General features: G+C 46.4%; 2 protein-coding genes across 6 annotated transcripts; one reads left to right on the top strand and one right to left on the bottom strand.

The window, feature by feature from the left end:
* The first annotated feature begins 870 nt into the window (after positions 1-870).
* On the top strand, positions 871-7,889 carry SLC10A1 (solute carrier family 10 member 1). Its single transcript, XM_080595439.1, has 6 exons — positions 871-1,140; positions 2,364-2,803; positions 3,268-3,478; positions 4,836-5,014; positions 5,625-5,821; positions 6,950-7,889. The coding sequence occupies exons 2-6, from the start codon at positions 2,403-2,405 to the stop codon at positions 7,138-7,140; spliced, it is 1,179 nt and encodes a 392-aa protein (XP_080451565.1). The 5' UTR covers positions 871-1,140; positions 2,364-2,402; the 3' UTR covers positions 7,141-7,889.
* A 1,013-nt stretch (positions 7,890-8,902) lies between these two features.
* SRSF5 (serine and arginine rich splicing factor 5) lies at positions 8,903-13,464 on the bottom strand. Of its 5 annotated transcripts, none has more exons than XM_080595451.1 (8): positions 13,305-13,464; positions 12,659-12,804; positions 12,499-12,569; positions 12,226-12,324; positions 11,820-11,892; positions 10,440-10,513; positions 9,979-10,089; positions 8,903-9,826 (listed from the first exon to the last, which is right to left on the bottom strand). In XM_080595451.1, the coding sequence occupies exons 2-8, from the start codon at positions 12,782-12,784 to the stop codon at positions 9,577-9,579; spliced, it is 804 nt and encodes a 267-aa protein (XP_080451577.1). In that variant the 5' UTR covers positions 12,785-12,804; positions 13,305-13,464; the 3' UTR covers positions 8,903-9,576. The 5 variants fall into 5 exon arrangements, with proteins under 5 accessions (XP_080451577.1, XP_080451579.1, XP_080451578.1 ...); XM_080595453.1 differs by having other exon boundaries at positions 8,903-9,823; XM_080595452.1 differs by having other exon boundaries at positions 11,820-11,889.
* Positions 13,465-16,174: the final 2,710 nt, after the last annotated feature.

Genomic DNA, 16,174 nt, shown 5'->3' with positions numbered 1-16,174 from the left:
GTTACACCATCATCATTTTAAAATGTTGAGCAGCACTGAGCTGGCAGGGGGAGGTCTGGGTGCTGCGTAGGCAGCGACACTTCAAAACCACTTAGCTGCTTGACTTGACCCTTCTTGCATCTCCTGACAACATTCAGCGTACGGCTAAAAGGCCAACACTGTGAAAACAAACATTTCGAGAGGCTGCATGGGGATCTGGGGGGGGGGAAGAAAGGGAAGGGAGGGAGAAAAAGTGAGGCAATTGCTGGGCACTTTGCTCCTGCATTTTCTGTTAGTTCCTAGGGCCTTGCTGACACACACTACCTGGGCAGCACCTACATTATCCCAGGAACCTTGCAGCTGCCCAAAGCAAAATGAAATGCTTGCCGTGTAGCAGGCCACCTCCTCTCGCTTACTTGGCCAGGGCCCTAGAAAGGTGGCTGGGTGTCCCTCTTTGCCTCACCATCGACACAGAGGCCTCTGAGAGCAGCACTGTAGGCACTAATGGCAAGGCTGCAGGAGAAACCATGGACACACAGAGATGCTGGTGGCTCCTGGTGTGGCTCCATCCCGCTGTGGGCACTCCTCCTCCCAGCCTGATCAGGGTTGCCATGCTAGGCTACAGAGCTATTGTTGGTTGTTTTCCGGACTGGCTCCCAGCCTAGAAAACAAAGTTCCCAACCCAAAGCGAGCAGGGAGGACGGGGAGGGCAGCCCTGCCATTCCTTCCTGCTGCCAGTGGCGTTTCCAGAGCAATGGGACTGGAGAGGTCAGGCCCGTGGAGCTCCTGGATGAATAGGGACGACGAGGACGTCCCTGAAGTGTGCAGAGCAGCATTATAATGACCTTCAGCAAAGGGATTAAAGTTTGGCCATAACACAGTGAGCCTCCCAGGTTGAAATCCCTTCCCCAGTCCTGTACCACGGAGGAAAGGACTGCTGCCCTAGAACAACACACATTCCGATAATTTCCCTATCTAAGATACTTTTAAACACAGGTTTTATATTCTGCAAGCAGAGGACAAGATTTTGCCAAGGGGGGAAGATTTTCCTGATGCAGAAGGACTGAAGAGCGCTCCTGCTCACTGAGCGTGGCCAGGAAGGGATGGAGCAGCAGGCAACCTCACCAAAGCCTTTGAGAGCTGTGCTCACAGGTGTGTAAGGTAATGGCATTCACTTCACTGTGGTTTAATGTGTTTTACTTTGCATGTTGTTAGAGACCCATGCCTGACCCAGGGGGTGGCTCAGGTCAACTTGCTCCATAAATGAAAACAAAATGTGTAGAGGAGTCAGGAAGCACAGCACCTGCAGTGTGGACAATGCAGGGAGGCACATCCCATGTCCAGCCAGGGCACGGCGAGCGGTGGGGGACCAGAAGAGGTCCCCTCCGCAGCAGCTGGAAGAACAGCCTTTGACAGCCACCTCTTTGCTCTCGCTTCCCACTGTGGTGCCAGCCACCCCGGTCTCCTTTCCCTGCACACCTGGGCGCTGTGTGCATGCCGTGCCCTGCCAGGAAGCCTTATGCTGGAAGCACAGGCATGCACTGCAGAGGTCAATGGAGGGTCCTGCCATGTGGAGCCTCTGCTCAGTGCTAAGGGGGGAATAATATTTTTGAATGTTGAGAAAGGTTGGTGAATTAATTCCCTTATGCAATCAAAAAAATTCTAGATGGTGCTCTGATCAGAAAAACTTGCATCAAAAAAGGGACATGAAAGCCCCTAGCAGTTTCCTAGAGACACTACTAATCCAAGGGGGAATTTCCCACAGCCTCCTGAGGCAAAGAGGGAAGAAGCCTCTTTGCTCGCAGCAGCAGACGTGGAATTTCCTTCCTAGTCTGTTAAGAGATTGACTTATGGACAGAAGCATAAGCATTTTATAACACTTGTTAAAAACAAAGTACCCTGGATGCATCATGTTTTTAACCATTGGCTTCAGCAGTATCTTGTGGACAAGAGCTCTTCTGCCTGTCTTTACCAGTTTTGCATGAGCCTTTCTCTTGCTTTCACCAGTTCTGCCCTCATATTCACGGTGAGGACAAACAGTGGAAGAGGAGGGAGACCAGAGCAGAAGCTGCACCAACTGCCCCGTGTATTGCTGAAGGGAACAGGGTGCCCCTTGGCTGCTGTGGATCTAACAAGCTGAGTCCTGTGACTAGTGTCGGTTGTCCGTGCGAGTTGCGTAAGTTGTCTGTTGGGACTCTGTACATCAGACAAGTTACAATTTACACAACTCCTTAGAAGAGATTTCCATTTCAATGGCTGCTAATTAAAGTGGTGGCCTGAAAGAGAAAAGGCGCAGACCAGAGGGAGCAGGAGAACTCGCATTTTACTTGCATTCATTGTATTTTATTCAGACTTCTGAATCAATCCCTTCTTCACATTGACAGCTGCTTACAGAAGAAGGGACGACTAAACTCTTCATCAGGATGAACAAGTCCAGGGGAGCCTCTGAGAGCCCAGAGCTTTGGAGCCCAGGTTGCACACAGAGCACCTCCTTGACCAGTGCAGCACCAGTGTTTGCATTTGGCCAGCAGGCCACAGACACAGCCCTAAATGTGATCCTTATCGTGGTCCTCTTTGTCATCATGGTGTCTCTGGGGTGTACGATGGAGATAGCCAAGATCACAACTCACCTCAGGAATCCCAAAGGCGTAGCTATTGCTGTAATGGCTCAGTACGGCGTGATGCCCCTGACAGCATTTGTACTGGGCAAGCTCTTCCAGCTGGGCCCTACAGAATCCCTGGCCATCCTCATCTGTGGCTGCTGCCCAGGTGGAAACCTCTCAAACGTCTTCAGTCTGGCACTGAAAGGTGACATGAACCTCAGGTAAGCGAGGCTGTGTGCTTGTCGCCCAGGCCAATCCAGTTGTACAGCTGGTTCAGAAGCTGGCTGAACTGACATTAGCAGTCCACAAGAGGCTGGACCATGACTGAAGCACTAAGCCTAGAATAGTTTTAAATCACCCAGGCTCCTCAGCAAGCCAATGTGTCCCTGCGAGAAGTGTGAGGCATTACTCTCTCTCTGTTAGATGCAAATTTCTGAAGTATGGGCTGTACCCATAAACAAGGGTCTGTTCAGAGCTTATACAGAGCTTGAGCCATCTTCCCCTCACTCTGTTCATATTGTATCCTCCTACAACCTGATAGTGATGTTGAGGGAGCCTCAGTGACGGTCTGGGAAAGAGCAAGGTAAACTTTGTATTAAAACCATGTGTCCAGATTAGTAAAATAAGTATATTTCACCAAAAAAAAAAGTAATTATTCTACTGAAGGTTTCTTTCTCCATCTCAGCATTGTAATGACCACATGCTCAACGGTTCTGGCAATTGGACTCATGCCTCTGCTTCTGTATCTTTACTCGGGAGGACTGTATGAGGGTGATTTGAAGGGCAAGGTACCTTACAAAGGAATAATCACCTCCCTGGCCCTGATGCTAATCCCTTGTGCCATCGGCATCATCTTGAATGAGAAGAAACCACAGTACACCGGATTTGTCATCAAGGTAAGAAGTATCCTGTGATAGTCACCTTTCAGCCAAGAACCTTGAGGAAGTTTACAAAAACAGAGTCACAGAAATATTCATTTCTTTAAAGCATGCCACAAATCAATGAAAGGGTTGAGGATAGTACTTAGGACATCCACTTCCCTGCTTCAGTCATTAAAATATTTTCCCAGAGTAAAGCCCTCCACCTTTACCAGACAAACAATAATTTGTAGGCATCTTCCTGTTTTGCTCTCCTTTGCTGGTTTCAGTTTTAACTTCAATTTCTTTTGCTACAGACAGCACTAATTAGCCTCATAGGCACTGCCCCTGACTATTGCTGCAACCAGCGCAGACCCCAGATAGAATAAACAAACACATTTCCCACTTCTCAGAGCTGCAGCAGAGCACAAAACACACATCACTAACTTGCTGCTTACATGCTGCTTGCCTAACTCAATAGCAGTACCCAGAGAGCTGCTAACAACTTTGTAAAGCTGGTTTTCTTAGTTTCTTTCACTAAGGCTTCATCTCAGAGAAACTGAGACCAAGCGCAACAAGATTTGGGCACCCTGGCCTAACAAAGACCTGACAAAATGGCATTAGGAATCACTAACCTGCAAGAGAGATGGGAACCCAGGAACCAGGCTAGGTGTAGGAGGAGCAGAGCTCTTTATATGTCCCTTTAGCCAGCACAGGGCAGTGATAACCAGACTGTTTCAAAAGAAACATTGAAAGTCTAGCATGAGAAGGTGACCTACAGTGGCCCAGCTGCCCCTTAGTTCTTGTTCCTTTCTGCTAACACTGCTTTTCCATTTATTTCCTCTACAAAAGAGGAAGCAGTAGAGAGTTGCTTTAAAAATCACCTGGGGAGCTCCACACAAACTGGACTCCAAAGCGGAGAGACAGGCACGAGGGTTGTATTCTGCCTCCCAGAATCCCCCAGGTACTACTTCTGCTGAACACCAGTAAGACAGTCTGAAAATGCAGCCCCCACCTGCATTCCACGCCTGCTGCTGTGAGCAGAGGCTTCCTCCCCACCTGCTTTGGGTAGCAGGCATGTCATGCCAGACTCACAGAGGGACGTGGACAGAAACGCATAGCAATGCCTGAGAAACATGGCTGGCAGAGCAAGTCACTATATATACATGCCAGAAAGATACTTAGTAAATTAAGGTCTCTCTAGGTAATGCCTAAAGATGGTGTCTTGTTCATTTTTTATAACATTTGCATCCATGGAAGGCGCTTATGCACCCCTGCGAATCTCTCACTATAAACCCACGTACCGGATGGGGAACTGGGCACAGCCACTTCCAACAGCTGATGCAAATTTTGTTGGGGGTTTTTATCTTGTCCCTGTCTTTAACGCTTATTTTAGACAGGGATGGTTGTGCTTCTGCTGTCATCTGTTGCAATAATTGTTCTATCTGTGGCCAACGTGGGAAGCAGTATCACGGTCGTCTTCTCACCATCCCTCCTCGGATCTTCTGCCTTGATGCCTTTTATCGGATTCCTTCTGGGCTACGTTCTCTCTGCAGTCTTCAAGCTTAATGACCGGTATGTTCCCCTGCTCCTCGCTTCCCTCACTCTAAGACCAGAAGAAACAGAGAGGCACGGTATACAGAGCAATGGGGAAAGCACTGGCTTCAAAATGGATGCAGTTTTGTGAAATACGCAGGCTGCAGTTTCCCAAAATGTGTCTTAGGAGTATGAGCAGACACACTGCAAGCTGGTCCCGAGTCATACTCCCACACCTTGCATAAGAACAAAACAAACAAAACGCTTCTCTTTCCCTTCCCATCCCATCTAATTCGGGTAAGACGTCCTCTAGCCCTCACTGTTTTCTATTCACTTTTTGCTTTCACAACTTGGACTCCTCTTTTTACCGTGGAAACAGATTTCTTCTCTGTGGGAAGCAGCAGAGTGGGACACAGGTCCTCCAAGCACCGTTAAACACAAAGTCCACGTTTATAGCATGATGTGTCTCCATACATTGCACAGGGAGCACAAGGCAAAACCTTCTAGGGTTCTTCTCAATATTGCTCCCGATAAAGCAGCTTTTAGCACAGGCAGATGCATGAAACATTACAACAGCAAGGTGGGTGGAGTCTGTCTTAAACTGTTTAAAATGGATCAGATTTTGTCAACGTTTTTCCTCCTCCTTCAGCTGCAGGCGGACAGTGTGCATGGAAACTGGCTGCCAGAACGTCCAGCTGTGCTCTACCATCCTCAAGGTTGCCTTTGCCCCAGAAGTCATCGGCCCCCTGTACTTCTTCCCACAGCTCTACTTGATGTTCCAGCTTGGAGAGGGCCTTCTGCTGATCCTGGCCTTCAGGATTCATGATGGAATAAAGAAACCATGTGGCAAGTACAGCTTTGCCTCTCTATTTCCTAGTCTTTCCAGCCCAAGCCATATACATTTACCTATAATTGCCAGACAATTGCTGCTTTCTAGGGACAGAATAGTTGCCATATATAACTCAAGAGTTACCATAGCCTACGTACTAAGTAGAAATCACAATAAAAAATAAATAAAAAGTAGAGGCAATTGAAGACGCTAGGAATTAGGGCTTCTCACATCAGCAGAATGTCTCAGAAATAAACGTACCATCTATACTACCAGTGCTCACAGGTTTTCAGAGTGGCATCCTTGAACCAGGACAGGTGTCCTGCAACAGCTGTGCTTTGCACTGACCACATGCAAGGAACAGCCTCACACATGCCTAAAACCTACAGCAGAACATTGATCTTCAACGCAGCAGATCTTGGCTTCACTACAAGCTGTTGCGAGACTCACTGAAGGGTGTCACTTCTGGAGTGGGGGGAGAACGGACCTGCCACATATCGTAGCTGAACGAAGGAAGCATTTGGATCTTTTTCTAGTAAAGCTCATTAAAAATACATACGGTGTTGGTATGGAGGTGTGATAGACTCTTATCCAGCTTCAGTGGGCCCATAATGTCAAACCCATCTGACTGCGTGAAGTTCAGGGAATGAACTGCTGAACGAGACACTCCACCAGCCATCCTTGTGCTGCTCCTGGCTCACTCTTCTCCAGACCCTTGGGACAGAGAAGCAGCTGAGCAGTAAGTACCATAGGCTGCTGCAAGAGCATTTCACCATCATTTGTAGCTACAGCTGAAGGACGACTGGCACTTCTGTTAACATGAGTGACCATTCTCTGCTAACAGGAGAAGGGGAAAAAAAAAAATCACAACTTGAATACCAAGGTGTTCCTTCAGTGCAAAGCAGATGATAGTAGGAACAGACACCTAGGTGGGTTGCCAGACTGTGGTAAAAGGGTAGCTTTCCAAACCCAGATTCATGAAATCACTGGACACAAGATGGTTTAAATATTTTGACAGAATGTCAATTTTTTTGGTTTGTTTTCTCTTCTCTCTTTTAAAAAACACCCAGCAACAACATTGCAGTTACATCACAATCTTTTTATAACCTGGGCTCAGAACTACCTACTCTCACATTTTTCTTTAGATGCAACAGAAGCGATCTGTGCAGCTGCGGACACAAACACTGCTCAAGAAATGAAACCAGTATCGAGACTCTGCAGAAACAGCAGGAAACCAGGAAAATGGTACAGAGAGATTCTGCAGCAGCCGCTATCACAGCCCCCCAGGGCTCCGCCTTCTGCAGCTGGTTTACAGGTTTCCAGCAGTTCCATGTAAAGCTTCAATCTGCTCCTTTTACACCAGAGGATGTGCCACTGAGCTATCTCCACCCTCACTCGCTTTCCAAAGACCGTGCTCCTCAGACGGCTTCTCCCTGCCTGCCCATGAAGGAGAATTCCAGGCTCCCACACAGAAACAAGTCATTGCAGGAACCTACAGACACTGCTTTTCCTTTGGGACAATTTAGGGCCACGCTCCCAAGTGTCTGCCCCCAGTTTTGCCTATGCAAAAACCACCACTCACATCAGTTTCCTTCCTGAATTTCACTTACTTGTAACTGTCCTGCTGGCACCTTGCAAGCAGTTCTCAAAGAGATCGCTGAAGATTAGTGTAATTTCTCTAATGAAGACCCAAAATGGGGTGTGAGAGTTTCCCAGTGTAGAAGCCAAGACCCGGCATGCAGCTGAATACCCCGTGGGCTGCTGTTCACTCTTTTTCCATGAACCTGAGCACCGTGCGGCGTGCCGCTGCTCTTCACGCAGTAGACAGCACAGAATTCCTGAACGTGGCTATGCCAACTGCCTCCGTGAGTGGAGCTCAGGTCCAGCAAGCTGTACCGCTGAAAACATGTGAGCCCTGAACACGCCTTGCTTTGCAGGAGTCACTCAACTAGGCAGAACAAACCTCCAGGAAGCTATCTAGCTACCTTCCTACTTCAAAGTTTAGCACTAGGGATGACCGCCATTAAAACCTGTAATGTGCTAAAAATACACTGTAACATGAAATAAACCAGCTGAACTAAGAATAAACAGGACCAAACCAGGAACCTACACTTCATAAACGCAAGGTCATTTTTGACCAGAACTCAGTATAACCCTCTGTAATGCAAAGCCTGAAACCTCCCACTCCCAAGAACTGTCTAGTAATAATCTCGTTAGCTACGTTATCAATCTGAATCTCTCACCGCTTGCTCACAAGGCACAAAAGCTCGTTCACGTAACCGTGTTCCAAGCTAACAAACAAGAAACCAGCAACAGAAAGGAGAAAAGGCAAAGCGTCCTGCACAGACACCAGAAATCTACCCACAATCTGAGAGCTAGCTCTGCTCTGTGCAGACCCTCCTTGAGCTTCCTAGGACCTGACCGTAGGTTCCAAGGATTTTTTAAAAGGTTTCAGCGTGTTACTAGATTAGCTTTGTAAAGCACTTCAAAAGAAAACATTTTTAAGTGTTTAAATTCAGTTCTAAAGCTCTCTTGTAACATAGGTAAGGGTTTGAGAAACACAGGGATTGCACCTTGCTGCCTCTGTAATGGGTGGGTAAACACACACAGTACCGGGAGGCAGAACTGCGGGGCACCACTGTTGCAGTACTCCCAGATGCCAATTTAAAATTCCCTCTTCTTTCTCTAGAATGAGGACTCATTCCTATAAAAATATTTTATCCGTATCTCAGTGTCCTCTCATACACACATGCACACACGCAGATGAAGTTCAATGACTGCATCCATCTCTAACATTTCACACTCTCTGAACAGTAAATTAAAATCTGAATGATTCACCCGTTCCAATTTTTGAACTCACTCTCTCACAGCAGGCTTCTCCTTATCATCAAGGTTCTTATTTCAGAACACGAAGTCCCCAAAAAGACGCAGATACCTAAGGGCACAGCGTGACGTATTTTGAAAGGAAGTTCTCCCCCACACCCAAAATGTTCAATAACAGCTTTGCTGTAGTTGGACAGTTAAAATATTTCTAGATGGGTCTACACGAGGCACAGTCACAAACGCTTCACCAACAGGAATACACCAGAAGCAGAGACGTGTTTCTTTATACTTTATTTGAGCTATTTAGTTCTCAAGTATCAAGAATTAGGGTGCTTTATAGAATACTATTACCACAGGGCAGTGAAATGGGCATTTTCTTACTGTAGTGCAAGTCGTATTAAATGAAAAGCTTTTAAAATAAAGTTTTATTACCAATATTGACCAGCACTTAATCTGCTGACCTCTAGCTGAAACAATGGTTCTAAAGCATGAAAAAAATACGCTCTGGAATAAAGCTTTATGTACAGCACATGTAGAGCTCTTAGATGCCTAAAGCTATTAGTTTAATTTGAGATATTAAACTAATATTCTGAATTGCTATTCACAGTTGAATATAGTGGGAATTTAGTGTTTAGGTTACTCTTTTTGGAGTACAAAAAAATTTAAAGTGGTCTGCTTTAGTTATAAAGAGCTCTGTCAATATACACAAACTATACACTTCAGACATTCACAAAAAATGTGAGCAAGAAAAGGGTTATCAAAAAACATTTAATACAATTAGTCAATAACCCTCCCCACCATGGTCCACATCTACAAAGACCCCCCATCCCTCCTCCCTCCCTTCCCTGCCCTCCCCACCCAAACCCTTCCCCGCAGAAAGTCACATACTTACCACAGCTTTTAGCAAGTATGGTTTAAAAAAGGGCCCCCAGGGCAAGTTACTTATAGTTCAGTTGCCACTGTCAACAGATCTGGACCTCGACCTAGACCTCTGCCGATCCACAGATGCTGGGGATTTAGACCTACTGGAAGAGCCACGTTTCTGGCTCTTCTCTGGCATTGGAGATCTACTAATTGATCGAGACTTGCTACGGCTCCTACTCCTCGACCTGCTGTAAGACTTGCGGCTTCGGGAACGGGAACGGCTACGAGACCTGGATGAGCTTCTGCTACGAGACCGTGACCTGCTTCTGGACCTACTGAGGAAGCAATGAGCATCGGTGTCAGCAACGGAACATCACAGGCCACTACAGCAACCATGCAGTTCACTGGTCTCCAGTCTCACTGTCTGGTCACTGACTTCAAGGCTTTCTTAATGCATATTGAATCGTTATTTAACAGATATCCATACCTGTGTCTTTTGCTGCCTTCAATTAGTTTGATTTTCCTTCCATTAATTTCTTTACCAGAAAGCTTTTCAATAGCATTCTTTAAGTCACTGTAAGAGGCGAATTCAACCACCCTACAGAAATTAAAAAGGAAAAAAAAAAAAAAAGCCAAAACAGCTCACTATTACAAATTGTGTTTTTGATGGTTAGAGTGGAAAAAAAAGAAAAGTACTATGTAAAAAAAAAAATACACAACAGCTTAAAAACCCCCACACTGCTTGGTGTGTAGTAACACCATGACAAACTCAAGCATGAACTGAAGAATTCCCCTCCCCAAATACCACAGACTGCAAGTTCAAAGGGTAGCTAAATTAAGCCACGAACAGCTGCTGAGCACGGGAGGTAGCCAGCCTCCCTCCCCAGATATCTACACAATATAGACGAATATTAGCCTATAGCTTTCAAGAGAACTTTAGAGGCTTACCCTTCATTTAACTTAGGTCTGTGTGCATCTGCAAAGGTTACTTCCCCAGCTTGTCTCATGAAGTCTTTGAGATCCTAACACAAGACCAGTAATGTTATGCAAAGAAGTAGAAATAAATACTTATGTATATAAAAAGTTTTATTTTGTTTTTTTAAAAAGAGCAAAGAAAAGAAACTTATGACTACTGAAAGAGAAGATGTTAGATAAATTACAAACATGGCAACTGCCATACTTGTATTCTATCAAAATTGAATTATCTATATCAGGGCACGAAATAAATGAAAAAAGCATATTGCTTTAAGCAAAATGCTAATAAAGTATCATAACATTAAGGAAAATTAAATTAGTCTATGGAGATTATATAGATTAGAAAGAGAGAGAGAGATATCTAAAAAAATACATCTGAATATTTATATATAAATATATATATACTGGACTGAGTGCAAAATACTACCCGTATATTTTTGAATTATTTCAGTTTCCATTTATATTACGAGTCTTATATGCATACAGAATTACATTTACATAACACCATTATTTTGTGCCCCATATGTCATTAAAAATATAGTTTACTTTACCTTTATTAACATTTCCCTAGGCTAGCCAAGCAGCAAACTGCATTAAGCGACCGGAGATACCGTCATGATTTATGCCCGACTGGCTCTTCGCCACCCACTTGTCGAACACTACCCAGTCGATGGAAGCCATTAATCGCACCGCCCTCCCTATTAGGAGACTATTGACGGATCCAGACATTCTCTATGCTTGATGTTACCAAGGACCACTTTACTGCGATCAGGATTCCAACGACCACCTAATTTCGTATCTTTCAACTCTTTTCGACCAGGAACTCTTATTCGGAAGCGTTACAGGAAGAACAGCTCTCAACTTAGGAATCAGATCTCGTTAACGCTCTGGGACCGCTGCAATGTGGCACTTTAAGGAGTGCATCGATTACATCTAGACCGGCAAACACAGATCTAGAGGTGGCCAAGTGACATTGTAGGAGCTGACTGGAAAGTCAACCAGGCCCAACCAAGAGTGACCAAGACAGAACGATTAGGATAACCCACAGGCACTCCTCGTCATAAGGCCAACGACACAGATAGGCTGGCAAATAAAGGGTTTAATATGTGGTTAAAATGGATTTAGAAAACAAGAAAATAAATAAATATATTTCCTCAAACATATACATTTATCATTATAAATTAAAATTAACTAGTTTTCATTCAAAATATTTAAATTACATTATTTAAAATTACATTAATTACATAAACATTTTATTAAAAATAGAATTACTTTTAATTTATTATTTTACAAAATAATTACATTACATACCCATTAAATGAAGTCAAAATAGTTAATCGTGTTTTAACAAACCTGCCAGCTGACTCGGGATGACAGATTTTCTACTATGAGACGATTTTCTGTTCTTACAGGTGGGGCACTTCTGCTGGGAAATAAACATTAAGTATTAATTATTTATTAACTCAAGCATAATCGCGTTTTAATACTAACAAAGACCGTACCAATAATCAGCAGTCAACTGATCACTATTGTGACTATGTAATGCCCCAAGTAATCAAGGACAAGCGTCGATTACTTTGGGGGTACAAAAACATAAAGGAGATGATCTGATTTTTTTGATCTTCACAATCCTACTGCCACATCTGATTGACTAGAAAGGCAAATAGCACCTTTTACTATCTCAGTGTACCTCGTGTTTGCCGATGAGATGGACCCAGAGTTATTTATTAAAACCACGTCAGTTCACGGCTATACGTACCTCCTGTCACTACGTGGACGGCGGCTACTGAAACGGTCAGAGTACCTCCCTCTGCCTCTACCACCCCTAGAGCGTGCTCTCGCATGCTCAATTGTAACCCTGCAGAGGAAAAAAAAAATAAGGAAGGGGAAATCATGCATTTTTAAGCATCTTTTCATAGTTATTGGGTGAAAAAGAGCTACAGCTGATTTGAACAGTGCTGATAACAAAACGCAACTGAAAATCGACACATATTTTTTATGTTTGAGTAACACAGGAGATACGGCAGCTCACCTCTCACTGCAAAGCTCTTTTCCATCCAGTTCATAGACAGCGTCATCCGCATCCCTGGGATCCTCAAATTCCTGCAAACCCACACAGCGAGAGCACCGTTAAGCGCCCAGAGCTCTCCCCGCGGCCTCCAGCCCTCCCAGCGCCCGTGAGGCGCACTCACCACGAAGCCGAAGCCCCTCTTGAGGTCGATGTCCCGGATGCGGCCGTAGCCCTTGAAGAAGCGCTCCACGTCCTTCTCCCTGGCGGCGGGGTTCAGCCTCCCGATGAAGACGCGGCAGCCGCTCATGGCTGGGGGCGCGGAGCTCGCTGCGGGAGGGAGACACGGCCCGGCCCGGCCCGGCCCGGCCCCGTCCCGTCAGACCCGGCCCCAGCCCGTCCCGGCCCGTCCCGTCCCGTCAGCGCCGTGCCGGTGACTCAGCACGCCCCCGCCCCGCCCCCTGCCGCAGTCCGCAGCAGCCCGGCCTCGCCCCCGCTGCGGCCCAATCGCAGCCCGCCAGCTGGAGCCCGCCCCGGCCTCGGCCAATCCGAGCGCGCAGCTCCCCCCTCGGTCCCGCCCCTCCCGGCCCGGCCCCGCCCCCCGAGGCGCACGGGCAGAAAAGCCGACGCCATCGCTCCGCCACAAAATGGCGGCGCGGGCCGCGCCCTGCACTCAGCGCCCGCCGCGGCGGCGGCTGCACGCGGAGCACCGGGACCGGCCCGCCGCCCCGCCGGGACCCCGTGCGCCGCCGCCACCACCCCTCGGCTGAAGGACCCGCCCGCCCCGCCCCCCACACACAGATAGCACCGCGCCCCGGCCGGTCACGAACCTGGGCTGCGGGTCCCGGTGCGTGCCGGGCCGGGCCGGGCCGTGCGGGGCGAGGAGGCCGGTGCGGTGCTGGCGGGCGGCTCCTGCTCCCTGCGCGACGCCTCGCTCCCGACTGCCGCCCGCCCCGCCCCGCCGCCGCCACCGGGAGGCGGCCCCGCCCCGCGCGCCGATTGGCGGAGGCGGCCCTGGCTCCGCCCCGCCCCTCCCCGGGGTAATGGCGGCGGGCGGCCATGTTGGGGGCGGTGGGCAGTAGTCAGTGGGGGCGGCGGTTCACTGAGGGTTCCTCTCCTGCAGCTTGCACAACGTGCCTTGCTTCGTCCTGACGCCCCTTACAAGTCCTCACGCTCGTCTCTTCCAGCCAAACATAATTAATACGCTGTTAATTACTGCTCAGCAGCAGTATTCAGCCAGTCCCTGAGGCGCCTTATGCTTACGCGGGGAGCCGTAGCTCATCACTGAAGCCGCAGACCTTAGCTTTTAGTTGGGACGAGTCTGTAACTTAGGGCCGCGGCTACAGCTCAAGAAAACGCATCTGAACCACGAACCCACCGCCTCCTCCTCTCCATGGCACGGAGCGGGCACTGCCCACCGCCCTGCAGTTTGACACTGTGTAAGGCAATTAGGCAGGCTGGCAGCAAATCACCCGACATCAGATCACAGCCCAGCAGAGGTTTAATACCGAATAGGCATTGCATGTCATCATATTTTTTTGTACATCATCTAGTACATGCAATAAGGTTTAGGTTAGCTTCATGTTTTCGTGCTGAATTTATGCCAGCTGCAGAAGGACGGGGTGACCCCTGGCCCAACCGGAGCCTTGCAAGTACAAAGAAAACAAAAGATATTTTTCTTTTTGGATTAATATTTGAATGATCAGAACAAGTGTACACCAGATCAGTGTGTTTAGTTTTACACACTAAGTGTGAACTACTGAGGAAATGCCACAAGCCTTTGAGAACGAGATGTAGACCACTACAAAAACATCCTACTGTGTCAAAGCTATCTATAAACCTTCAGGGGGTAACAGGAGAGCTGCTGCATGATTGTGTCCTTCCTTGGCTAGCCCGCAGACCTTTCCTGAAAGCCACCTGAGCCCCTAAGCCAACATTTGATGTACACCTAAATGCAACCACTGCACTCATGACCACAGTCTCCCATTAAATTTCCAAGCTCAAATCACAACACATCTTTGTTTTGACAAACCATCTTTTTTTTGTCGTTTACACAGACTCAGTGACTAACATTAGCAGAAGTTTTTGTTTTCAGCAGACAGCAGATTGCAACGACTGAGCATGTCACATCATCCTCACTTCTTGCTTAATTGAGACCCAGTATTCATTTTAAAAGGAATTTGAAGAACATAGGTCATAATAGGGGAATAGTAGGATGGAGGAAATTCACATTACTCAAGTAGCCAGCACCTGTAATCCTTAAGAAACTCACTGAAGTAGCTAATGAACCATTGCTGAGACATCTGTAGCACCATCCCGAATACCACGCTCCCCAGAGGTGCAGTGATTTTTCGATTGGCAAGCTTACCTTCAAAGGTCAGAGAGGCAATGGAACAGAAGATTAAATAATCAATGTATAAGTACTTCCATTCATTAAACTGCTAAGCTGCTCATGACAACAAGGCAGGCAATAAACAAGCTGTTTCAAATTAATCCAATACTCCTACCTGGAATAACTAAGCTACTGGGCAAGGGGGAAAATAGAGATGTGTTAAACGTGACCGTAGTAAAGATTTCAGTGCTATGCCACACACGGTATTTTCTTAAGCAAACAGGAAAATGGCAGGATAAAATTAATTGTAAGCTGGAAGCATACCTCTGTCAGTGTTTGCATTCAAAATAGCTCCTTGACAAACAAGGACAATTCCTTTGCGGAATCAGGGATCTCCTCTCAGCACAGGACTCTTCAACAGCTGCATTAATAGTTTGCTAAGCAGATTAGAGCATGCAGTGTTAAAACATGCAGGTGAATCACCCTGGGAAGATTTTCAAACACTCTGAAGACAAGAAGAGAATTCAAAATGAGCCTGATGAACCAAAGCAATGATTCAACAAGATGAAAATCTGCAAGGACAAGGACAGAAATGTTTATGTTTAGGAAGAACAATCCAGTATAAAATCAGAAATAAACATTTAGGAAATAGTAATGTGTATAAAGGCTTCAGTTAAAGTGGATCCCAATCTAAAAATAACTCAATAAATATACTGGCATTGCAGAAACAGGTATAACCTATTCTGGGATGTGCTTACAGCAGGTATGGTATTTAAGGGACAGGTGCTGATCTGTATGGTGATAGTAAGGTTAGTAAGCTTTAACAATAACCTCAACTTTTGTATGGCACAGTACTACTCAAACACACATATGGCTGCTATGCAGCTCATGAAGAAAAGCTGATTGAAAAAAAAAATCACTCAAAGTCATGGATTTTTTAGTAGACTCAAGGTATAGCAAAGCTGTGGTATAGATTGCTTTGAGATAGTTTTATGAAATTGAAGTGAAGCCCTTGCAGAATGCTGGAGTGTTATCAATGCAGCAAGTGGCTTCGCACGTTTATATTAACCACAGTGCTTTTCTCCTACCTTCGCATGCTCGTCCAGTTGGGGAGGGCGGTACATGTCCCATCACTTGCGGTTCCAGTCCTTATTTTTTAGGCAACTGTTAAGCTAAGCAAACACAACATTAAAACAATACACCATATAGTTGCACAATGCAGGCAAACTCATCAAGATGTCATCACAACAGATATTTTAACCTAGCTGTCATCTTACACAGGTAAACACAGAGTAGAAAGGACAAACTTTATATATATGTATTTACACGTACACACACACACATAGCATCCTGGCTCCTCTAATCTTC

This window comes from Anser brachyrhynchus (assembly GCF_964034855.1).
Source record: "Anser brachyrhynchus genome assembly, chromosome: 5".
Classification (NCBI taxonomy): domain Eukaryota; kingdom Metazoa; phylum Chordata; class Aves; order Anseriformes; family Anatidae; genus Anser; species Anser brachyrhynchus.
The sequence above is the reverse complement of the archived record's forward strand: the minus strand, read 5'-3'. Positions and strand labels throughout refer to the sequence as shown.